Raw genomic sequence first — 26607 nt, 5'->3', positions numbered from 1 at the left:
GTATTACTGGCCAGCTCATTCTCACCATGACTGAAATTGGGGATTCTCAGCCAGGAGCCCTTCGGCCAACCCATCACCGTAGGAAGAGAAGAACCCTCCCCCTCTCCCCCTCAGTGGCAGGCAACATGATCACACGTTAAAAATCAACTCGATGTTTCTAGAAGAGCACACAGAATGCTTGTATGGGGATTTCCACTAGGAAGTAAAACCGTCTAAGGTCAAAAATGTCTTTTTTGTTCTCTCTGAATTTTATGTCATATACTTGGTTTATTCTCGTTAAAAGCAAAACCAAAATTATATAAGTCAGCCTTTAATCTGGAAGTTCCTCTTCTAACAGTATTGGCCTAAGGAAATAACTAGAGAACGTCCAATGATGCATGTAGAAGAATGTGGCTCCTAATATTATAAATCTAGAAGCAATCTAAATAATTATCAAGTACAGACTGGATCAGCAAATGATGATATACTTCTTCAGGGATGATGAACTTCAAAATCACTTCTTGACTATTCATCAGAGGGGAAAAGCTGGCAGTATTTTCAGTATAGAAAACCAGACATTGATTACAGTCCCATTTTTATATGAAGAATGACTTGTAAGTACTGCACACGCATGCTGGTTTATGAAAAAGGTCTGGAAGGATGCATACAAAATGATAGTGTATGAATCAGAGGGTCAAGAGTGATTTCTATTTATTCATTCATTCATGTTATTCTAGTTTGTCTTTTTATTATGATGATAATTATTACAACTACAAAGAGCTCCTGTAACCGGAGAAGCAGCAGAGCTATTTCCATTTTGAGAAACAAATAAGGGTTCCATGGTGCCAACAAATCGTTCAGAGCCTGGGGAGTCTCCCAGAGCCCTCGGCTGCCTTTCTTTCCTCAGCTCCAGACACGGGGCTGAAGGGGCCAGAGACCCCGTAAGGAAACTGTTCTGTATGCCATACTTCACAATCCACCCTGTTTTCACTCCCAGCTCAAATCAAGAACCACCATCTTCACTGTGTCCATGAATGTCTAATTCTGATCTCTATTTGTCAGATCAGACTAATGTCACCTCGCTATGAGAAGACCGGCAAACTTAACACAGCTTTCACATACAGTGCCCATCACATTTTCCACCTTTAACGCACCCATGTACATAGCACACAGGTATAGCACGCATATAGGGAACAAACACACATGGGGATTGTGAGGCTTGCAAAAATCATGCAAAGCATGCATTATTTGTATAAAAATACAGTGCAAGAGAGAATAAGAAAACCCTCTGGATCCACAGCAGGTGAATATATTTCTATTTCAGAATCCCTGCTAATCTTTACCTCATATATCTACCACTGTCCTTCTGAGCAAGTAAATGACACAGTTAAAAACCCTTCCAAGAAGTTCTCTGAGTCTTAAAATAATGTGCTAAAAACAATGTGTTTTCTTTTTGTCACACTCTCGCACCTCTTTCGTAAAATATTACAAGTTAAAGCTGTCAGGAAAGGAACATAAAGGGTTATCTTTTATAGACATGATCACATCTCTTAAAGTGAGAGACAAGAATATAGAAGACATATGACTTGTAAGTATTACTTATCCTTTATTTAGGGAATTTCATTTTGTGTTTGGAAAATGACAGACTTCTGTTTCTAGAGAGACAAACATAAACAATCTGCCCAGAAGCAGGACCACCTCATTACTAGAAAAGTCTTAGAAAGTTCAATAATTGAGTGGTTTTTTTAAACTCTGTGGATGAGTTTAAAATGCTTACTAATACAAAAATCAGCCAAATATTTTTACCTCAGTAAATACCAGTGCAACAGCATCCAGAAATCGCTACTCACAACTTCTCCACTCCCAAGGAAGACTCGGGGGCCTCTCCGGAGTGAGATGCCACACAGCTGGTTGGCTTTGCATGGACATAGTCTTCTCTGCTAAACTAACCTGAAAATCGAGCCTGACTTGTTTACAGCACCAACATCTGTAATTGCTAAACATCTCGGTGACATGGTGTAACAGTTACTGCTTATGCAAACTGCCCATCTGAATTATTCTCTGCAGTATGAGTACATGAAAATCCAAGACACAGAGAAATTGGAAACATCTGTAAAAAGTAATAGCCCAGTTGAGTGAAGGGGGAAGGGGGTTTAAAGCCGCTAACCCGTACTGGAGCTCTCCTGGACTCAGAAAAAGGCTCTCCCTTCAGTTTCCTCCCCGGCATAGTCTCAGCTCCCCCTCCTCATGGGATCCTGCCTGGCACACACATGCTTTACTACAAAACGGTACAGAGAAGATACAAGTTAAGAGGATTTATTATATCTCTAAAAGCAGAAAAGAAATACCTCCTCTCCCATCATGCAGTCAGCCTCCTCTGCAGTTTGAAAAGGTCCCAGAACTACCCCAGAATCCTCCCACTTCCTTCCAGCAGCCAAAGGCACAGAGCCTGCAGAACCCAGCCTAACCCTGAGTCATACTTGGGACCAAACGAGCAAGGAAGAGAACAAAGCTCGTATTTGTTTACGGCTCAGGAAGCCAGGGCCGATTCATGGCCTGGGTGGCTTCAAGAAGCTCTCTTCCCTGGCCCTGCCCGGCCTCAGCCTGGCCTTGCAGGAACCCAGGCTGCCCCCTGGGGCTCACAGGTGGGAGACCGAATAAACAAGGCACACACTGATGAAGTGTTCATTTGGCAGGTCTCAGTGGCCATTTATTCTGCTTAAAAACACCAGAGGGGAAACACAAATGCTTTCTTTCAATAGACAGCTTGATCGGGAAGTGAGGAATAACTAGAATATGATTCATGTATGAAGCATCAATCACGGAACTGGCTGAAATTACTAAAAAAAATAAATCACAAAAATTACTCATTAAAGGGGAAGCAAAAAACCCATGAGGGAAAAAGAGCGTACGCTTTATAGAAACGCCTGTCCAAGGAAATATGCAGCAATACTGTTGTCAACTGTGTCATCGGCACTATCCTAAAGGATTGGAATGAAGTACTTAACTAGCAACCTTCTTCCCTAAAATGTGATAGATATATCATTTCAATCACCACTTCATGAAGTTACAGCCCAGTGGCAAGGCGTTAGCAACTACTCTACAACCAAAATATCTTAGATCAAAATCGCAGCTGAACCCCTTCTTTGTAGTATGACCTAGAACAACTTAGGTAGTTTCTACACACCTCAGTTTCCTTATTTGTAAAATGGGGATAAAAATAACACCAACCTATAAAGTTGTCATGAAGATTCAATAAGTAATATATATGGAATGCTAAGAAAAGTGCTTGGCACATAGGAAATATCATATTGCTATTGTTTTATTGTTAGGTGCCATTAAATATCATATTGCTCTTGTTGTTTTATTGTTAGGTGCCATTGTGTCACGTATGACTCACAGTGACCCTATGAACAGTGGAACCGAACCTCATGGTATCTGACACATTAGAGCCCACTGTGGCAGTCACCATGTCAGTCTACCTGGTTGAGGGTCTTCTTCTCCTTCACTGACCCTCTACCCTTTCCAATGTCATGCCCGTGTACAAGGAGTAGCCCCTCCTAGGAACATGTCCAAAGTATGGACATCATACTTGTCTCCAAACAGCACTCGGGCTGCACCCTCTCCAAGACATATCTGTTTCATTCTCTTGGCCGCCCATGGATGTTCAGTACTTTTCTCCAATACCACAGCTTAAAAGCATCAATTCTTCTTCTGTCAACCTTATTTATTGTCCAGCTCTCAGACACAGAAAGTGATTAGAAAGACCATGGCCTGAGTCAGATGCATCTTAGTCCTCAAACTGACATGATTGCTCTCAATAATTTGGAGAGGTCCCTGACTACAGATTGTCTCAGTGCAATGAGTGTCCTGATTTCCTGCCTGCTAGTACCAAGGTATTAATTGTGAATCCAAGTAACATTAAGTAGTTGACATTTTCAATCTCTTCTCCATTCATCATGATGTTACCTATAGGTCCAGTGGTATGAATTTTTGTCTTCTTGACACTGACTATTATAAATTTAGAATGACATCACAAGTCATAACACGGAGCCAACAGTGTTCTGATCATATCACTTTTCTCTATATTTTAAATATATTACAGATTATGGTAACCTGTTTCAATCATTTATCATGGGTAATTTTTAAATTTCTTCAAATAAACTAATTTTAAAGCTATTTATTAAATATTGATTAACTGTCAGCAGCATATCCAATACTGTGTGGGGCTTTGACTCTATCCCAGTTCTCAATAAATTCATCATCTATTAAGAGTAAGTAAAACATAGATTTGCTTACATCTTACAGACACACACACACCCCAAAAATGTCAGCGGATAGTAAGTGACAAGTGTGATGCAAGTGGTACAAATTAGCACTTGGAATTCAGAGGGTAGGAAACACTTCTTCAAGACCTAATCATGATAGGACGAAATTGAGAAACAGTCCATGCCGAAAGCTTTCAAATAATTTCCTTCAACAGAGTGGAATGTAACACTTCACCCCCTAAGTGTGGGTTGTACAAAGTGACTTCCCTGCAAAGAGGACAGAGTGAGGTGGGAATCAGAGTGATTTTACAGTGGAAAACTGTAACACGGCTTCAGGCAGGTAATCAAGGTGAGTATCAATGGTGAGAGGTCAGGCTGAAAGTATGCACCGTGATGGGATAAAAAATGGCATTTCACGTCAATGGCCTTTCTCCCAAAACTCAGTAAGTCCAGTTTAAAACATGAGAAAACACCTGGCACATTTCAGTAGAGGAACATTCTACAGAATGCCTGCCCAGTATGCTTCACAACCATACAGTCTGAGGAACTGGCCAAGCCAAGGGGAGTCGAAAGAAGGAGGATGAGTAGAGGTGATGTGGGATCTTTGGACAGAAAGACATTAGGGGAAATGAAGGAAATTGGGATAAAGTATGGACTTTAGTTAATAACGGTGCATCGATATAGGTTCATTAAATGTGACAAATGTACCATTTATTAACGTACAATGTCACAATGGGAAAAATTGGGCGTGAGGTATGTGGGAACTCTTTCTGCCATCTTCCCAACTTTTCTGTAAATATAAAACGGTTCTAAAGTTTATTTTTAAAACACACCTAGTTATGAACATAAGCCTATTGAATGTTAATATATATGCATATAAATATATGCATGATTTTTATACACCCCCCAAGATTATGTACATAAATATATTTACCAAAGCCTTCCCAACCTCGTTTTTAAATGATCTTATATCCTTAGTCCATCTATTAACAAAGATCACTCAACGCTGACTCTTGGCTTTTTGGTTACCAAAATACACAAAAGAATTTTCTTTGAAAGGAAACTTGGCTCTTCTGTCAATTCTGCTGCCAGCGCTGGCCACGGCCGCCCTGCTTAAAGAGTGTGCATGAGGTGGGCCCATCTGCCCCTTTCCAAGAGCTACCAGAAGTTCCTGGTGCCTGGCCAATTAGTCATCAAGCACAGAGCCCCGGGGCTGGCAGCTCTCCCAGCTCCTTACTCACCCATCTCCAGTCCCCATTCCACTGTGCCTCCTCAGCTATCTTTCACAAATGCAAATCCGATCATGCCACTGCCTGACTTCACTCCTCCACTAACTCCCAGCCCACCCAGACGACATGAGACCTGTCTGAGGCTCCTTCCTGCGCAGCTTCCTCCAGTCTCCCAGACCTCCCTGGTCCTCCAGCCAACCCCACCCACTGCCCACCCCTTCAGCATGACAGTGTCCTCTCCCTGTGCACGTGCACCCTCTTTCCTCAATCCTCATCTAGCTTTGAATGCTTTGCTCAAAAATCATTTTCCCTTTAAAAATCTCCAGTCATCCCTTTGTTCCTGACCTCCAGAAAAGTTCCGAGTGGCTCCTTCCTCTCCAGTCTCAGGAATGCCTTGGACATACATCTGCAAGTCCTTAAGCCCCGGGTCAGGATGACATTTCTTGCAAACACTAAACCAGAGTTGGTATGTAACTAATGGCTACTCCAAGGGGTGATGTGGGAGGATACGTTAACTCCATTTCAATAAATGACCTCAGATTCACCCTAGCCCAAACCAAAAGCTTGTTGGGTAAAAAGCACGCATGTATTATACAAAGACAGCTTCTAGACATGCCACCTAGTCAATCTCCTTCCAAACAGATTGTTAAACCTAAGCTCACCTTACAGAGAAAATTCCAGGGCTGCCATTGTTCGTTGCTAAAGCTTCGGTTAATAATGGAATGCAAAGAATGAATGGAGGTGCAAACCTGTAGCTTGACCGAAACACACTGAGTCTTCCTCTGCGATTTTTAATAGAGGAGAGCAAAACACCATATTCAGTCATTCATCCAACAACCTAAGGACCAATTATTGAGTTTTCCAATTATTTACAAGGAATTTTTAAACACAATGGTGGCAAAGGCCCAAAGGCATTTCATTTTCTCGAGGCTGGTATTTCAGACCTGGTGATGAGAAAGAAAGTGACACCTTGTCACTCTGTCATTGCTCTGCTCATCTGGAAAGAAAAAGATTCATTTTGTTTTAAAGGCACTAGCCTTCCTAAAAGCTGAGATTGCTGTCCAGTGAACAACAACAACAACAAAACCAACCAAAACAAAACCCACCAAAACAAACACACAACACCCTACACAAACACCAGAGTTGTCTGTTAACTACATCAAAACACTAAACCTATTCTGGAAAGTGCTGTGGCGAGATGTGTAGAAGAGTTCTTTATCTTGTTCTATCCACAGAGCACTGGTGGTGGTGGTATACAGAGCTCAGCTGCTAACTTAAACGTCAGTGGCTCACACTCGCCCGGTACTTAGCAGGAGAGAGATGTGGCAGTCCTTGCAAAGACGACAGCCTCGGATGAGTGTGCTGGACGAGTTCTTCTCTGCTAAGCAGGGTTCTCTCAGAGTCAGATTTGGTGCGATGGCAGCAGGTTTGGGCTCCCCTCCCCATTTTTTTTTATACTGGCTTAATTGCAAAGTTCATAAAGTTTGTATAACTGTTCTTTCAACCCTGTGTCTAAAATTTCTTTTAAAAAAGTTAAAGAAGATATTTTGGAAAGAACACTGCTACTTTGAGGCACTGTTGTTGTTAAGTGCCGTCGAGTCGTGGGCGACTCATAGTGACACTATGAATGGAAGACCTGAACACTTGGATAACTCTCTTCATTTCTTCAAGTTCGTAGAGTTTCCGGAGGCAAGCTATTTAGGAAGTGGATGCCACTGCTGCTTCCAAGCCTGTTTTAGTCAGGGAGCTCCAACAAACACTGTCCACCATGGTTAACCATTCTCCCATTTGACACATCAGTGTCACAGTGTTCAGCATCACAGCAACCACGAGTTACCTCTGTACAGCAATGAACAGACCAGGGCTATACCACCTAGAAGGATGTTTGACCAAAAACAATTAAAACCAGGCACCACACTGATAATAATAGTAACAACAAGAAGAATTTGGTATTTTCAATTGCTTTATTTGTATGTAAAAGTTGGACAATGAATAAGGAAGAGTGAAGAAGAACTGATGCCTTGGAATTGTGGTGTTGGCGAAGAGCATGGACTAGACCATGGGCTGACAAAAGAACAAGCAAGCCTGTCTGGTAGAAGTGCAGCCAGTGTGTTCCTTGGAGGCAAGGACAGTGAGGCTTTGTCTCAAGTACTCAGAACGTGCTTTCAGGAGGGGCCCATCTTCGGGAAGGAGCTTCACACCTGGACAAGCAGGGGGTCCATGAAGGAGAGGAGGGCTCTCAAGAAGAGGGGCTGACACTGAAACTGCAACGATGGGCTTATCCCCAGGGGAGATTATGAGGCAAGGGTCAGGCAAGGGCTTGATGGGTGGTTCAGAGGACCGTGGTGAGTTGTAGTCAACTTGCAGGCATCTACAACAACACCAACTCAGTGATATTACATGTCAGGCAGGGGTCTAACTTTTCATGTACTGCATAATCCCTACAACAACCCTGTGTGACAGGACTGCTTGCGATCCTAATTCTATAGAGGAGAAAGTGAAAGCACTGAAAGGCTTAGTAACTCAGACACGCGAACCCTAACTGCCAATCCCAGGCGCTTCATTCAACTCAGGCCATCAGGCAAGGACTAAAACCACAGAATTTCCACCAGCTCAAGAGCTGGCCCATAATCTTCCAGTAAAAAAAAAAAAAAGAGGCATATTCCTGACTCCAGGACTCAGTGGATCACAGCAAGAATGTAACCCAGTCATGCTTCACTTTTCAAAGACTAGCTCCTGGAAAACCACATTGCTTATTTCTAGTCTTCCAGAACATGCTGCAAAATATCTCTTGAAAATGTTAAAAAGCAAAGAGGTCACTTTGAGGAATAAAGTGCGCCTGACCCAAGCATATTGTCACTCACCTCACACATGCTTGAAAACTAAACAATGAATAAGGAAGAACGTAGAATTGATGTCTTTGAATCATAGAGTTGATGAATCCCGAATATACCACAGACTGAAGAACGAATAAAGCTATCTTGAAAGATCTACAGCCAGAATGTTCCTTTAAGGCAAGGATGACGACACTTCGTGTGACTGACTTTGAACAAGTTTTCAAAAAGCTCCAGTTCTAAAAAAAAAATTTAAAAAAAAAAGCTCCAATTCTGGGAGAAGGATATCAACACAGTGGCAACTATGTTCTCAAACACAGTACCAGCTGTGTGGATGGCGCAAGACCAAGTACTGTTTTGCTTTGTATATGAGTTGGAATTGACTCAATGGCACTCAATAACAACTACAGGAAATTGAGAGAGTGAGCTCTCATTTTTAAGGTAGTATTGTCTATAATGCTGAGGAAGAGTAATGAATGAACTGCCAGGAGAACAAACAGGTTCATCCTAGAGAGAGTGAAACCATGTTGCTCTTTGAAGGCAAGGATTCCGAAGCTTCATCTGACATACTTTGGACATGTTATAAGGAGGGACCTGTCCTTGGAGAGGGACAACATGCTTGGAAGGGTGGAAGGACAGTGCAGGAGAGGAAGACTCTTGATGAAATGGATTGACTCAGTGACTGTGGAAATAGGGGTAGGCGTGTCAAAGACAGTATGGTTGGTACAAGATAGAGCAGGGTTTAGGGCTGTTGTACACAGGGTTGCTATGAGTCGCAGTCAACTAGAAGGCACATAACAACAACAAGAAGAACCAACAAGTCCCCAGTGAGTTGTGCTGCTAACACAAAGGTCACAATTCTCCAGCGATTCGAATCCACCAGTGGCTTTGAGGGAGAAATAAGGACAGTCTCCTCCTATTAAGATTTATTGCTTTGGAAACCCCGTGGAGGACGCCTTCATTCAGAACCAACTAATTAGCAATATGGTTGACACTGGGATCACCATTTTAGATGTTTAAACTCTATGTAAGTATACAGCTTCATGAATTTTTACTAGAAAGGATAAAAAGACTATCGACGATATTTAAAACATCTTACTGTAATTTAGCTGATTAAAAAAATAAATGATTTAATTTGTATATTATTTTAATTCTAATTCCCTGTTACAAGTGAAAGCTATAATGTTGTTAGCAGAAAGGCGTTAATTTAGGCGACAGTGACTGTAGAAATATGATTCAAGATGTAAAGAGTTGAAAGAGAGACTGTCAGAAAAGCAATGTGTGGTTGTGGAATACAGGAGAAAATGCAAAAGGAAAACAGAACCCTTTTCAAGCGAGATGTCAAACTCATTAATGAAAATCAGCTAAGAGCAAAAGACCATGAGAAATGAACTTCTGCGATTTCTTTGCAGGGAAACCAGTAAACAACCAACCTGGCAAATCATGAGGCTTCAAAACAGAATTTTCACTCTGGCTGTTTGAAGAGCCTGGGTTAAAAACACAGCTTTTGCCAACAAATGCAGGGAGGAGACAAGCAGTGCCCACAGAGGTGGGGCATGGAGTGAGCTGTCTTCAACAGTCAGCGGAGCTTCCAGAATTCACTAAACCGAAAGCCCACTGCCCTCTGGGTCAGCTCTGACATACATACAGTGACCCTCCGTCAGGTTTCTGGGGCAGAACATCTTTATGGGAAGAAACTGCCCATCCTCCTCCTGCAGAGGAGCTGGTGGATTTGAACTGTCAACCTTCTAATTAGCAGCCTGATACACTGTGTAAGACTCACTGTTGTTGTTGTTGTTCTGTGCCACTGAGTGGCACTGACAGATTTTCAGAGGCTGGAGGTCACACAGGAGGAGCTGCCCATCTTTCTCCCGTGGAGCAGCTGGTGGGTTGAAACCATCAGAGCTCTCTCTAGGACTCACTGAAGGGCCTGCAATGTACCTACTCCTCTGTACCACCAGGAATAGACACTGAGGAAATTCGCATCCAACCACAGGCAGGAGACAGAAGGGACCTGCAGTACTGGTGAGGGTGAGGTTCTGGGCTGGACTGTCTTCTTACGCTTAGTCTCCAGGTCAACGATCTCCAAGCCTACATGCACACCTCACTTACAAGCGCCCGACAGATTTACCCCACCGCACAATGGAGGTCTCCACTTCATGGTCTCACAAGGATCTCAAAGTCCAACCAGTAAGTCTGAAGCCATGATCTTCCTCCCCAACCATCTTCCTCTTCCTAACTTTTCTAATCAAGTACCACATCCACCCATCTGCTACTGCCAAGTCCCTAAGTCATCACCTTCAAGTCCTCCGCCCTTCATCCACCGCATATGGAGAGGCCTCTGGATTCTACCTCCACAGCCTTTCTTGAAAGTATCCACTTTTCTCCATGATGATAGTTTAAGCCACTAGAGAGAACAGCGACCTGCCTTGATCTTATGCTTACTTCCATGCACAGGCAGTTCAGTTGGTGCCCCAGTATTCATTATTTCCTGAGAAAGTGGGATGACTTAGCCAATAGCAAATTTGGGGTGGGTGGGAATAAACTCGGGTCTTCGGCTGCGATCATGTGAGTGAGTCTCACCGCGGGGATCACGTGGGCCCATGAGGCTAGCCTACTAAGCTATAGTCGCCAGTTTTGCTTTCGTCAATCATACTACTACAATACAGAGACAGAAAGATGCACAAAATGAAAGTGGATGGCTTGATAAATTTTTACAAAATGGAATAAGACCCAGAAGGATAAGCCCTGTTCATGGGTTATAAGGGCATCAACTCTCCCTCAAATCTACGTATAGATTCAGTGTATTTCTAATCAAAATCTCAGAGTTTGGGGTTTGCTTTTTTTTGCATGTGAGAATCAACAGATTGACTCTAAAATGTGGATCAAAATGCAAAGGGCAAAAAAATAGCCCAGACAATCTTGAAAGAGAAAGAACAGAAATAAACACCTGACATTGTTAAACAGAAAAGTTTAGTATAAAGTCATAGTAACTCAGATGAGTGATTCAGATAGCACAGGTACAAAGTATTTTCAGCTACACATCATTTATTTTTCCAAAACAGGAAAGTTTAGTGAGGTTATTATTGTTGTTGTTAAGTGCTAGACTATACTCATAGAGAGGTGTATATAATATTCCCATTTTACAGATGGTCCAACTGAGGTTACTTGAGTTTGATACAGAGAATTGGATAGGACATTGGGACCATGTCCTTTAATCTTCTGATATTGAACTTGGTTTGTCTTTGTCATTGTTAGCTGCTGTGAAGTCAAGTACAACCCTATAAACAACATATCTGAGTCCTGCCCTATCTTGTGCCATCCTCATCATCTCTGACATACTTAAGCCCACTGCTGCTGTCACTGTGTCAATCGGCCTCGTTGAGGGGTTGCCTCTCTTTTACCTGCCCTCTACCTTTCTAAGCATGATGTCCCTTTCCAAAGAACAGCCTTTCCCAACTACATGCCTACAGTATGGGAGACGATGCTTTGTCATCTTTGCCTCCGAGGAGCGCTCTAGCTGCACTTTCTCCAAAACATATCTGTTATTTTGGCAGTCCATGAGATATTCAGTGTTTTTCTCCAACACCACAACTCATTCCTCCTATCATCCTTATTCACAGTCCAGCTTTCAGATGCACAGCAAATGACTGAATCATATTTTATGGTTCATTTTAGCTATTTTTCATTACTACACAGAGGTAACTCATGGTTGCTGAGAAGCTGAACACTGTGACACTGATGTGTCAAATGCAACAATGGTTACCCATGGGGGACAGTGTCTGGCAGAGTTTCTCGAACCAAACAAACTTGGAAGCAGGAGTGGCATCTACTTCCAAAATAGCCTGTTTCTGGAACCTCTATGAACTTGGAGAAACGATGAAAGTTATACACCTGTTCAGGTCTTTCATTCATAGTGTCGTTATGAGTTGCCTATGACTCGATGGCACTTAACAACAACAACATATGTACATCTGAACTTAGTTTTAAACAGTACATTTTTCCAAGAATCTTTTTCTCTAACCTTTTATCAAGAAAGATTCCTGAATTTCACACACAAAAACAAATGTATCCTAATCCTCAAATTTCAACAATTCTTAACTCATAATTCTGTTTCTTATATATGCCCACCAACGTTTTTCTACCTTCTAGAATTTTAGGAGCAATTCTCAAATATTATCACTTCTTCTGTAAATGTTGTTGTTATATGCCATTGAGTCAGAGCTGACTGAGAGCTGACCCTCCAGTGGGTTTTTAGAGGCCACAGAGTACATGGAAGATCGTTCATCTTTCTCCCAAAAAGCAGCTAGTGGATTTGAACCACACACCTTTGGGTTGGTAGTACAATTCCTTACCATTAAGCCACCAGAGTTTCCCACTTCTGTAAATATTTCCATTAAATCATATAATTTAAATATTATTAACAGCTTTATCTATTATTAATACGGAAATGATTGCTAAAAGGGAATTATTATAATTGACAGAGTTTATCAACAAGAAACGTGTGTACTCAAGTAGCAAATTTCTTAAAAGACTGTTTCTGTTTCAAAAGATGAGAATATTAAATTATATTAAAGGATCAAAATTCAAACTGCTAAATTAGCATCTTTGAGTCTTGGTTGAAGCTAGCTGTGTATCTGCACTGCAGGGTCCTTGTGGCTTGATAAGAGAACAGCTACCATCACAACGTCTTTATTCAGGGTGTGGGAGGGAGGGTGTGGGGTGGAGGGTGAGCAAAGGACCGCAGGCACAGTTGCTGCTCCCATGGTGAGATCTAAGTACCTTCAGTCATTCTGGGTGGAGTCATAGGGGTTAAACACAAAAGCAAACCATATCCACCACTGTCAAGTCAACATCAACTCAGGAGACCTCCATCAGGCGCCCGAGGCCATAGGCCATCACCTCTACAGGAGGAGCTACCTAGCTTTCTTCCACACAGCAGTTGGAGGATCTGAACTGCCAAGCTTTCTCAGAGCAGCCCAGCATATATTATGCACTATGCCACAAGGGTTCCTTGGTAGGGATTAAGTACAGCACAGTAAAATAAGCATTAAGTTACACACACACACACACACACACACACACGAGAAACCCAACGGGTCTCAACACTTTACAAATTCGAATGGAAAGTAGAATATGATGCTCGCAACTGTTAATCATTGTCAGATTCTCCTCTTCCTTATTCCAAGTAATCGAACCAGCCTGGTGCAAAACCAACTGTCACAGTGTAAGTGGAAGACCTACCGGTGTCAGCCTAACAAATGCTGTCACAAATGAGGTGCAATTTGTGCTTCTGCAAATAAAAACTGTGAGATCAATTCTCAAAGGAAGTAGCCTTCCTTAAACATAAATCTTAGACACAAACCCATCTCAAAAGTGATGAGAAATCGGCTGTACACTAATAAAACAATATCCCACTCATCTGTTTCATGCCAGGTTGTGCAATAACGTAATGGATACATAAATCTATTCAACTATCCATGGTGCCGACAACAAGGACAGAGAAAGTCTCCAGTTCTTTTATAGGCGGTACAAATTGTCTGGAGCTAGCAAAGCAGCCTGGGAAGGTTATATTTCCTCTGGAGACTTGACGATGAGAAGCATGTTAGGGAGCTGCCAGCACTCAGTTTCATTATGCAAACAAATCACGAATCAGTGCGTGCACTCGCACCCATACGTACAACTGTATATTACTCTGATGTCACAAAGGCCAATGTAAGAAAGATTCTCTTTGTCCACAAAAAGTATAGTGAAATATGTTGTTAGCTGTCATCAAGTCAGACCCCGTCTAGTGTTGACCCCAAGTATGACAGGGGGAAAATGCTACACAGTTCTGCCCCATGCCCATAACTGGCTGCAGATTAGACCACTGGGATCCATAAGTTTTCCTTTGGCTTATTTGTAGAAGTAGATCACCAGGCCTTTCTTCCTAGTCCTTCTTAGTCTGAACGTTTTGCTGCCATCTGTTCTGCTGACAGGCATTCAGAAGCCTCCAGTGATAGACTTTTGGTGGCTGAGGTACACAGACTAGGTTATCAAATCCAAAGTCTCCCACACGGAGGTGTGGGGTGGGGTAAAAAGCCTTACCATGAAATCACCAATGCCTTCATCTTCAACTATGTTGTAGTTGTGTTCTGTTGAGTCAGAATCAATCCACAGCTAACTCGCCTACAGGTTTTCAGAGGCAGTAAATCTGACAGAAGATTGCCCACATTTCTCCTGCAGAGCAACTGGAGGATTTGAACTGTGTACCTTTGTGTTGGCAGCATAATTTTTACCACTTAGCTACGGGTTGGTTCTGACTCAATGGCACACAACAAGAATAACTTACCAGAGTTGTTTTCAACTATGTAACTGTTAAATTAGCTACCTGATCCTCTCATATAATGGGCATAATAATCAATAAAGCTATCTTAATACAATTTTTCAATAATAGATAAACATTAGGTAAGAAAGTAGAGCAGGCTAAAGAAAACAAAAAAATTTTTTAAACTTCTGAGAAAAAAAAGTAATGGGTGTGAGGGGAGGGGAGAGGTCACAGTGAGAAGATGAGGTCTGCACCAAGCCTTTGAGGATGGGAGGGAGGCAGCCAGGTGAGGGTACAAGAGCAGAGAGAGCTAGCAGAAGATCCTTGGGGCCAAGGTCCTCACAAGGGGGTGTGAGTGCCGTGTGAGGGGCAGGAGGTCAGCAAGAGCCAGGGCCAGGTCACCTAGGCTGTACAGACCAAGGCAAGGGCTCTGACTTTCTTTGCGCAGAGGTGTAAGCAGTTCGTTGCCAACATCTGACATCAACTGGTCAGCTGATGCTGGCTGCACTATGGAGACTAGCCTGGCAGTGGAGGGGGGAGCAGGGAGGCTTATTTATTCAGAAGCCACTTCAGAGATGGATGCTAAGAGGCCATGGGAGGTGATGAGACATGGCTAGGCTCTGGGCATGTTCAAGAGGCAGGGCTCATAGGGTCTCTGATGGACGGGACACAGGATGTGAGAGAAAAGTTAGAGACAACAGCAAGGATTTTGTTCTGAGCAATGGGAAGGATGTCACTGCCTCCAGGTAGGAGGGGCAGCCATGAGTGGAGCAGGTTGAGGGAGATGTGGAGATGCTCAGCTCTGGACAGGCTGCTGTGGCCTTACGGTCTCCCTGTGGAGACAATGAAGCCGGCAGCAGGACAGAAGGCTCTAATGTCAGCAAAAGCCATGCTTGGGAGCATCAGATTTGACACTCATACTATTCATAATAATAATTCAACTTACTATTACACATTTAAACAAACATTAATAGTGACAGCACGCAGTAACACAATGGTCTCCTTACCCAGAAAACAATAAGACAAAGGCGTGAGAGACAGATGGAAAGAATGGACCATGAGCAGCCTGAGTCAGTGGTCAAGCTCATTCCAACCACTTAAATAAGATAACGAACGACTGCACCCACGTTCCTTCCCGAGATGGAGACTTGCCCCTCTGTCATTATTTTCAGAATTCTACATTGGACACTGTGAAACAAATACAAGCTCCCAAGCTGGGGTGCTGACTAGAGAGTTTTCAGACCTGGAGAAATACTGTACAGTGATAGCTGGAGGAAATAACCCTGGTGCAAAGAAACATCCCCAAAAGAACAATGCCAACAGTTTTCATTTCCAAGGATCCACTCTTTCTGCATTCTTCTTGTCTAAGGGTAGGACAGTCCAGAAAGTCTCCCTCTTAGATTCTGTTCTTTAAGGCATGATGACACTGGAAAACAATGCCTGGGTGGAAGTGCTGCAGCTAAGTCAGGTGGCACAACTTCTCAAATTTCCTCTCACTCAAAAATGAATACCATTTCAAAACCACCAATACCCTGATTTAGGCCACGCTGTCAATGCCTGATCTTCCAAGCCTGCTGGCTCAGACGTCCAAGCAAAAATTTCAGTACTCAATCAAACTAATAAACATTCAATTAGCATAGCATGAATGCTGCTTATTACGATCTGGAAAATTCCAGTGTTTATCAAATCGTAAGTGAGCGTATGATGCTCAGAAGCATGCCATAGCAGATGTCACTGACAGCCACAAGCATGGATGGCTCTAGGTGTGTTGCCATGGCAACACCATACTCAGCAGCAACACACTGTATGCCTCTCACCAACCCTGAACAAGAGGCAAAGAAAACAGCCATCTCCGTGATGGGAACACCCAGGGAGTCACAGCACAAGCCGGCACCGGCCTTCACGCACACGGGAGGCTTCCTTCCAGCCCATTGGAAACCATCTCTTCCTGATTCCGAGAGAAAACACACATCTGGCTTCACTCCCCTGCAAATGGGACCAGTCGACACACCCAATCGCAGGGTACTAGGGGAATGTATGAGGGGTGATGGGTGTTTGGGAGGTGTCAGGATCCAAGGCCTGACTTGGTTTTGCTGGGGCAGAAATGGAGAAGTACCAGTGCACGGGGCAAGTCGACCTGAAAAGCACTCCAAAACCAGGAGCCACCAACAGAGCACGAGGGTGGAGAGGGACACACGTGGAGGCCCCCAAAGCCTCACACTTCTAACCTCAGATGCGCTCTTTTGGGGCCTCCACACCATGAGACACAGGTGTGCCTCGGAGACCCTGGCTTCAGCTGCCAAGCACTGCAATGGACTGACACTGCCGTATACACTGCAGGTTCCATGGGGTCTTGGTTTCCCTGTCCACAGAAAAGTTACGGCCACAGCAAACTACAGCCTCTCACAGAGTCCTGGTGGTTCAGTGTCTTGCACGTTGGGCTACTAATCAAAAGCGTCAATGAGTGGAATCCACCAGCTGTTCTGCAAGAGCAAGATGCAGTCCGCCCCTGGGAAGGGCCACAGCTGTGGAGACCCCATTGGGGGGCCGCCAGGAGTGGGAGTTAGCTCGGCTGAGGGTTCACTCTGGGATGTTTTGGTAGCTGAGTAAGTGGGCAGGAGCATCAGGACAAAGTCCAAGATAATATCATGGGAATTGCAAAGGCGACACCGAGACACGAAGTAAACACGAGGCTGCTGGGGAAATGGCGCTGCTAGCCTTGCCTGACACAGGGTCCACGAATCTTCAGATGTTGAACAAAAGTGCACGATCTGTGGAGTGTGAGGCGGTGGTGCACGAGAAGACGGGTGTGTCTGTAAAACAGAAACTCGTCAAACATACCTTTTCCACTGGCAGAAAGTCATTTTCCACTTCAATCGACCTTGGCCTTAGTTTTATTGGCTTGTCTTTGAAAATGTCTCCAAAGCCCACGCCTTTGACTTTCTTCGGCTGGATCGCTGCAGTGGCGACAGTTCCATTGGCACCTTCGGATTTGGTGCTGCTTGAGTCCCCGCCGTCACTCTCAGAGCCTGTGGTTTCCCGCAAACCTGCCAGGAGTAGGGGGGTAGGGAGAGAAAGAGCTCAGAAATGGGCTGGACCCCGGAGGAACTGCCTGGCTGGCCAGGAACCACCTCCAATGCGTTCCTAGACGCAGCCACCTGCCCTGGGATTTTGCATTTGGCCTGAGTGGCTCTGAGTTTTGTTTGCATCGCCTCACCCCAAGTTGCTACTTTTAAGAAGTAATTAAAAAAACTTTTCAGAAAAATGTATTTCAAAGATGTCTTTCTGCACATGGAATTCACTTCACCACTCTTCAACTGGAGCCTTGTTCAGATCCCAATTTGTTTTGCCACAGTCTGTGTGATAACCCCCTTCAATACAGCACCCCCACTGCCCTGCCCCTCCCCTCCTCGCCTCCCGGCCCAGGCAGTGCCACATACTGTACCTCCAATTTCTACGACTCATGTCAATTAGCAATTAGCATGGAAAGTAACATCTCCTAAAGGGAAACTGTAAAGCTAAAAGCCATTTAAACAAATTAGCAATTAAAAGAAACCACACAAAATTATGACTGCCAAAGAATGACATCTCTGGATGGCTTCACGAGGCTAAATGCATGCAGACACATTTCTCTAGGAAAACACTAAACCAAACTTGACATTAAAGATGAGTTAGCTGGCAAGATGCTCGTGTTTGTTAAAGAGGGAAAGGAAGCGAGAGGCCAGGGCCCGCCACCCAGCTCTTCTGCCTCCTTAACCCCACCATTTACCCCCAAACGGAATCCTTTTCCTGGGAGCAAGATGCCCTTCCTTTGGCCTCCGAGGACCTGTGCTGGAAGTAACTGCCTAGCGATAAGCAAGACATCAGGACACCTATCTCCCTGAAGTTTTCCCATCCCTCCTCCCAGGTCATGCCCTTTTAGGGTCCAGTTTAGCTCTGAGTGTGGCTGGTCAATACTATCAGTCAGGTCTTCAAAGGGCGGGACTCAAAGGAGAGCTTCTAGGACAGTGGAGCCCGCCGCATGCGCAGGGTGGCTCCCCGTCATTTCCCACACAGCTCTGGATGACGAGGACCCTTCTGGGACAAAAGCTCGTCAGTGAATTGTGTCCTCTATTAGCCTCCCGGGACACAAGAATGACACACCAAATGAGTGCTCACATAAAAAGGCACAGAATGGTGGAGTCATTCAAGTCAGGATGCCTCAGTGCAGGAGGAAACTGTTAAGTGAAAGAAGGCAAAATATAGAAAGAAATTGTGAACAAATGTCAACAATCTAATCCTTCTTACAGCAAAGGCTTTGTTGGTGGTTGTCCTGCTTTCAAGAAAACGACATTTTCAAGCCAAACGGTGGTGAGGAGCATTAATAGCAGCAAGGGCCCAGCTGTAACTCATAGGCCTGGCTCCGAGTATACAAACACAAGGAAGTCCCCTGGATTCCTGATCACTTGTGAGCTTATTTGTTCATTGTTTTCGGAAATACCCCTGCTGGAGATGTAATTTTAGAGTCTAAATATTGTGTCATTTCCCCTTTAACATGTTCTCATTTTGCCGTATGGATTCTTTCTGTGTGATAAATGGCTTGTATATTCTTTTCGGGTTTGGAGAGAGCCACTTGAGAGAGGAATGAAGGAACAGTTAGTGGGGAGAAACCACTGCTGCCCCCTGACCCCCTACCTTAGCACCAGAAGGCAGCAAGGCAAATGGATTAGGGCAAGCTGGCTTCAGCTATTCCAGTGGAAAAGTTGAAGCATTCTTCTGTTGTTCCTCGCTGGCAAGGACCAGAATCTTGTCAATTTCTGTCATGCTAATTTTTATTGAGCTTCTGTGTAGGTATTTGCCACCACCCAGACGTGCTTTCCTAACTTCAGATGTATCACTGTGAGTCAAACCCTGTACGTCACACCTGGAGGGGTTGCCTGGTCAGTCAATCACATAAGCTTGGTCTTGGGAGGAGATAGCAGATTCTTCTCGGAAAAATTCTGGCCACCTAAGTCTGATCACTTTTAAGTATGAAATCAAGTATCTGGCTATGTGGCTTGGGAAAATAACTCCAAATCTAGTTCCTTCTCTTTGGAAGAAAAGGGGGAGGGCATTTCATTTCCAGGTCTGTTGGGTGCTACATCTGTTAGCTGCTGGTACTCACCACACACGCTACCCCATAAAATGCCCCCAGTCATGGCATAAAGTGTCATGCTCAGAATGCCAGATGCTACCTCCATGCAGAGCAACCCAGGGTATGAAGTGTGGACTGTGGCCGGCCCACACGGGGTGTGTCACAGGTCAAGACAAGGTAGATGCAGACCGTGTGCATGTTTAGAAACGTCTCTAGTAATATGCACCGGTGAGGCTTCTGGATGTGACTTCTCCAGGGGAACTGGATGCACACAAGCTGAGGCTCCATTCACCTCCCACCAGAGGTGCCTGTGGAGCAGTCACACACAAATGGGCCAGGCCTCAGTTCCTCACAGGATAGAAATCAAACTGCCCTTCACACAGAACGTTTGTGAAGCACGGCTCTGGTGCTCCTGAGAAAACATTCTCTTTCATCATCTAGATAGTAAGGTAGACAAAGGCTCCCAAATCTGCGACTGCGCCAGTCACACGAGCACCCACTTTTGTGTGATGCGTGTTATGACTTTAGCAATATGGCCAATGTAGATCTGTGAGCCCCTTTGACTCTATCTGATTCGTAATGAACTCAGAATCCACATGCTATGCAGTGCCCACCAGTTGGCAGGGCCTGTTCGAAGGGTTTCAGACAATTAACTCATTAGTTCCATTTTTCTCTTTTCGGCCAACATCTGGCAGGTCCCTCCTATGGCTCAAAAGGCTATGCATTGGCTCTGCCATGTGGCTACTGGCTGGATGCGCAAAGCCGAACACCATTTCTGGCATGGGTGTCCCTGCTGCATTCTTATTCCTTTGAATCACACAATGAATACATGGTTTCTGGGTTCCCAATGTCCCCATCAGAGAAAGAAATCATTGTGACAGGTTGGCATCTCCACAGCAAGCCACCTGATCCTGCCCCAGAAGCCTGGAAGTACTGGTACAGATGCCCGTGCCATGGCAGATGCGGCTGGGCCCTTCTCCATATGCATGGTTCATGCACGCATGGCACATACATGATAGAGCCACAAAGCAAACAAGAAGCAACAAGGGCACCAAGGGCTGGTGGTGAGAATGCTCCTGCAGCCGCACCAAGGATATGGCACTTATCGCGGGCAATAAGGACATGCCCTTGGGTGGGAAGTTCACACACACACACTCGGCAGAAGCATGGGTGGCTCAGGGAAAGCACGGCTACAGCAAAGAAATACAAGGCCCGGAGCTTATCTTGACAGTCGCCTCCTGCATTATGGTCACTCACTGTAATAGCGTCTGTGGCCCTCCGTCTTGCCCGGTGCAGCTCGGTACAGAATTGTCCCTTCAAAGGTAGTCTTTCCTGACAGTGAATGAGAGAAGAGAAGGGGAGAGAAAAACAAGAGACGGGGAAAGGGGAGCAAATGATGGCAAAAGAAGGAAGAGGAAGAGTCTTTAACTGAACTTGCCTTCAATGTATCCACCGTAAGAGCTTCATCCACAAAATTCATTAGAGACCATTAGGCAGAAGTTAAGGCTATTTCAGAATGAGCCCCAAAGTCCCCAGGCAACAGTGATGGCACTGAACCCACAGCTGGGATTTGCCCCAACAAAAACTGGTACACTGGATTGTGCTTTCATTTAAACTCTGGAGCCATTTTGACATTGCAGCTCAATAGGAAAAGCTCAATTAGCCAGAGAGAACCCTATGAACTTCGTGTCATCTCTCACTCCTAGAGCCCTAGATGATAAAAGACAGTTTATGTAACTCTAAGATTCTAAAGGAGCAGAATTATCTTTAGAATTGTCCATCACCCTCAGTATAGGCATACCTTATTTTATTGTGCTTACTTTTTACTTTGTTTCATAGATAAGAGTATTTTACAAATTGAAGGATTGTAATAACCCTGTATCAAGAAAGTCTAAAAGCACCATTAGTGCGCCATTTTGTGTTGTCGTGTCACACTCTGGTAATTCTCACAATATCTTGAATCTTTTCCAGAAGGTTATTACACCTTTAGGAGACTACACAATTGTATAAGCCAACTTTTAACCCCACTTTATTTTTATTTTATATTGGTATATGCACTTGGGCAGCTACACAAAAAGTATCATGTGACTCTCTTTATTCCAATATTAGGTCTGCTGTGGAGGTATGAATGGAAAGCACAATATTTCCGAGGTATGCCTGTACCTTTAAGCAAACAACATATTCGAGGGAGCTTTCCAGCAAGGAGATTTGAAGTCAACAGGGGCATCTATATCCATGACAGGGTTTTGTTGCTTAGCACCAAGGAATTCAGAAACTTCTATTTTTTTAAAAAAAATTACTTAATTGAGGTTTTTGTCCTGTCAGTCATGAGACTGTACATTAAGCATGAGGACACAAGGCTCATCCATTATGAGACGTCAAATGATTGATTTTTATTGTTACAAATAGAGGCTATCAAAAGCAGAAGACTGAACACAAAGCTCAAGTCCAAGTAACTCTGGCACCATGAATAGGGATACAGAAAGCTGACATACGGCTCTCCCCCCTCCAGCCCCCACATACACACACAGAGAATACTCGCGGGTAAGAGGAAATGCACTGCTCCAAGCTAGTCAAGGAGTCAGTTCCATTATGGCTTATGCATTAAGTGTGAAACTGGAGGCCTTCAGAAGAAGTCTGAGGAAAAAAAAGGTAAACCAGGCTTACATAGCGACTGCGAACACAGGGGAGGGAGAGACACGTGCACATTTCTTAGACACACCCTCAAAGTGAGACATCCACAAGCAGCGGCCGTCAGTCCCGCCACTCTTACCACACAAGGGGACTGGACTAACTGGAGGAGAAACTTAGGGGCAACTAAGTATTTCTAACTTCTGTGTCTTATTGACAAGGCTGTACCCCTTCTCTGAAATCTGTCCTTTCATGACAGATATGATTAAATCCAATTAAAGCAAAAACATGCAAAACACAGGCTCAGAAAGAATATTTTAGGGAAAGAGGCAAGGGCTTTCAACGTTCTTAACATGCTGCAGCTCCGCGAGGACGCTGAGGAGGGAGGAACACACAACGCTGGCGAGTCTGTATTGGAGAACATTTTTATTCTGCTTCACCTAAGTCATTAAGGTGACATTAAGTCAAACAATGGACTTGGGGAACATGGTGATTTTGCAAGCCAGATCCTCCCAGCCAACAGCAGGTTGAGTTTAGTGTTAGAAAGAAAGGAAGCGGGGTGTTGGTGGTGGTGGGGACAATCTGGGTTTGTTAGAATATTCCCCAAAATATAACTTCCACCTGCCCTTCCCCAGGAATAGGTTTAAGAATCACTAAGGTACCAAGGCCCGAATGCTTCTGAACAGGCCATACTTTCAGTAAAGTCTGTCTACCGGTAGAGCCTGGGCGAGGGAAGGGGAGAGTAAGGATGTGCAGGGCTTCCGCTGAAGAACCACCCGTGAGGATAAGTGGGAAGTTCCTGGGCAGGAGTTCTGCTTACTTTACGTAGGGAAATTACTGCCCGTGGTGAACAGGATCACTTCAAAGGAGATGGATTTAAAAATGGGAACACAAGATCACATGCTTATACTTGGATCTAATTTTCCTTTTAACTCTGTCTAATCAGTCTGTTAGTTGTTTTTCACTGTTAACAGAACACAGACGAACAAAACTGGTATCATCAAATATGAAAAAGGAAAAAATGTCTGCTGGTGCCTCAGAGCAGGGCTTTGGCCAGCTCAGTTTTAGCTTCACCAGGAACAGGGCACCAATTAATCAGTTTCTTACCGGTATTACTGCGCCATGGAAGTTGTTTTGCATATAAGTTTTAAGAGATTTCCATCTTAACATGGCAAGTCACTAAAAAATCAGAATGTAAAAATTTAAAATAATCAACTAAAAAAGTAACTCTTTTTATTTAATCAGTGTTTAATCGGGAGTGGTGGTGGAATGCAGTATTTCTCCCACTGAAGACTTTTGGAGAAACACTGAAAGTTATACAGTTGTGCAGGTCTCTTGTTCATAGGGTCACTATGAGTCATCTACAACTCGACGACACTTAACAAGAAGAACTGAAAATGTTAATAATGGTTATGCTGTTATGTACTGTCGAGTCTGAACTGATCTGTAGCTGACCCTCCAATGGGTTTTCAGGGGCAGTAAATCACACTGGGGGAGAGTGTTCATCCTTCTCCCATGGAGCAGCTGGTGGATCTAAAACACATGCCTTTAGGTTGGCAGTGCAAGTCCTTAAGACCAAGCCACAAGAGCTCTCTTATAATAATTACAGGTCTTTAAAAAATACCAAAAAATCCCCATCAACAAATGAACAGTTAGAAAAATTATGCTATATTCACACAATGGAATACTACACAGCACTGAAAAATAACTAATAAAATATTATGCAAGATGGGTGACCCTGGAGGACATCATACTGAGTGAAATATCTCAGTCACAAAAGTCACAAATATTGAATACCACCGCTATTATAAAACAGGATTGACATGGGGGGTTGGGAAAGAGTGGATAGGTAATGAACACTGGAACAGATAATTGGAACAGATGTAGGAAAGAAGTATTTAAAAGGACTAATGATTAGGTGTTTAAAAGGAATATATGATTAGGCATTATCTGTAAGACAAGAGTCCAGAAAAAGAGGTGCATTGCAAAGAGGACTGGGGGAGGGAGAGGCAGGGAGGGAGGAAAATGCTCAACAATGAATGAATGAAAATCCAACTTTTCTATAAACTTTCACTAAAATCACCAATATAAAATTCTATTATTTTAAAAAAACACTTGCCATTTCAAAAATTCTTTTAAGCATAGCAAAAAACAAGAATATTTTTTTCTAGTTAAAAAAATTATTCCAGAATTAAAAAAATTTAAAAATATAAAATTATTTTTAAACAGAAAAATACATTTTTATCTTAAATGTAATGATACAGATATAGAATCAGACAATTGTGTCTGGGTTTCTTTGTGATTAAGTTCAAGTCCATCTTACCTGCTTCACAATATTCAACACTCTACCACTGAAGAAGTCCTGACTCACAGTGACCTTCCATCTGCTTTCCAGGAATGTGAACTGAAATGGGAGGGGGCTGCTCATCCTTCTTGCGTGGAAGCCCTAGTGGACTTAAACCACAGGAACCTGTGGGTTCACAGTGTGACTCGCTACTTGACTCTGCCTCCTGAGCTCCTGAGTCAATTCTGTGTAGCTGCTGTTCTGCACTATCTGTTCAGAGTTAGAGGTGACACACAGCTGACCCTCTAGGGAGTTTTCAGAGGCTGTTAATTGCATGGGGAGGAGACTGCCTGTCTTTCTCCCATGGGGCATGTAATGAATTTGAACTGTCTCCCTCTGGTTGTTAGCACAAATCCTTACTCCTAAACCACCAGAGCACCCTTAGTGTACAGTTAAGTACCATGGAGCAGGAACTGGCGCATGGCTGACCTCCAGCAGGTTTTCAGAGGCAGTTAATTGCACGGGAGGAGACTGTTCATCCTCTCTGGGAGCAGCTGGTGGATTCGAACCACATGCCTCTGGTACTGCAGCCACTTGCCATAAGGCCATCAGGGCTCCGTCAATACTAGCACATGTGAATTGGTAACTACAAAAGCAATTGATTAATTATGATCTGTCATAATAAAAAGAAGCAGGCCAAACTGTACTCTGGTTTAACATTTGTCAGGGCCTCTGAAGCGGGCGCACTGCGTGCTGTAATGGAGGTAACACTGCATTGCGCATGAAAGGCAAGCTGGCAATTCTGTCCTGGCTGCTCCCAGGCTAGGCCATGCACACAGGCTGGAGATGCCGGGCTGCACGGGCTGTACATTGCTCTCCACTTCTAACATACTAAGATTATGCCACCACTATTAATATGACCTCTTGGAGATATATATTTAAAAAAAAAATACAACCCTAATTTATTTTACTCAGTACTTTTCCCCACTTGTCATTTGTGTATGTAACAGACCATCTTATAATCTCAAGGAAATTCCTTGTGGCCACCACTTTGTAACTCCTAATAAATGAAGACAGGGAGCTCTGGTGGGATGCTCCGTGAATAGTTGTGCTGTTATCCCCAAGGCTGCACCTCTCTGGCAGGTCAAACCTACCAGCTGCTCCTCAGGAGAAAGATGGACAGTCTCTTCCGTGCCATTTACAGTCTTGGAAAACCCACTAGTGGATCAGATACGAGCGGGTTCTGACTCTACAGCAGTGAGTATTTTAGGATGAATGAAGAGATGCTGCTGCATATCATCAGTGGCAGTGTATATTAAAAAAGAGAGACAGGCATGTTGTGTCTTTCCCTATGAAAGCATTCTAGGGAGCGTATCTCCAAGCTGAACTTGATCAAGGCCCTCCTTCTAATGACGAATTTCTAGGAACAGGCTAAAAGACCAGGCAGAGATGAAATAAGCAAAGGCAGACTGAGAGAAACTAACAGAAAAAGGACTTCAGATCCTTCAACAACAAAAACAGAAAGGGGGGGAGGTGACATGAAGGAGGAACCAACAGACTAAATGAGAGTTCTCAACAAATCACAATGCAGGGGCCTTATTTAAATGCAGATTCAAACTAGCCAATTTTATTTTAAAATATAAGACAGGAAACATGAACACGGACTATATACTGGTCAGGTTAGCTTTATTTTGGTAGAATAATGCTATATTAAAAATATTTTTACTGATAGGAGTTAAATAAGAGACTTTAGGAAAAAAAGATATCTGAGGTTTGCACCAGAAAACAAAGGGGAGGAGTGAGTGGTAATGTAAATCTCAGAAACTTGCTAAAAGTAGAAAATTGTTGACACCGGGTGACAAATACACAGAATTTCATTATACTATTCTCTTTACTTTTTAATATGTTAGGAACTTACTATAAAATCATGTTTATCGTAAGAGTACAGAATGAGGGATGCAG

At 43.6% G+C, this 26607-nt stretch overlaps 1 protein-coding gene across 2 annotated transcripts in view; it reads right to left on the bottom strand.

Annotated features, from left to right (window-relative positions):
- The window catches only part of SH3KBP1 (SH3-domain kinase binding protein 1), a 445368-nt gene that overhangs the window by 165873 nt on the left and 252888 nt on the right, over positions 1 to 26607 (bottom strand). The window contains exon 6 of one of the 2 annotated variants that reach the window (XM_006893795.1): positions 17459 to 17664. In XM_006893795.1, coding sequence (XP_006893857.1) covers positions 17459 to 17664 — 206 coding nt within the window. Of the gene's footprint in view, positions 1 to 2327; positions 2360 to 17458; positions 17665 to 26607 lie in introns of those variants that run through there. The other variant, XM_006893796.1, reaches the window with a different exon arrangement.

This window comes from Elephantulus edwardii, unplaced genomic scaffold (assembly GCF_000299155.1).
Source record: "Elephantulus edwardii isolate Elephantulus edwardi_28Jun2011 unplaced genomic scaffold, EleEdw1.0 scaffold00131, whole genome shotgun sequence".
In the NCBI taxonomy this organism is placed as follows: Eukaryota; Metazoa; Chordata; class Mammalia; order Macroscelidea; family Macroscelididae; genus Elephantulus; species Elephantulus edwardii.
This window is presented reverse-complemented; position numbering and strand designations above follow the sequence as displayed.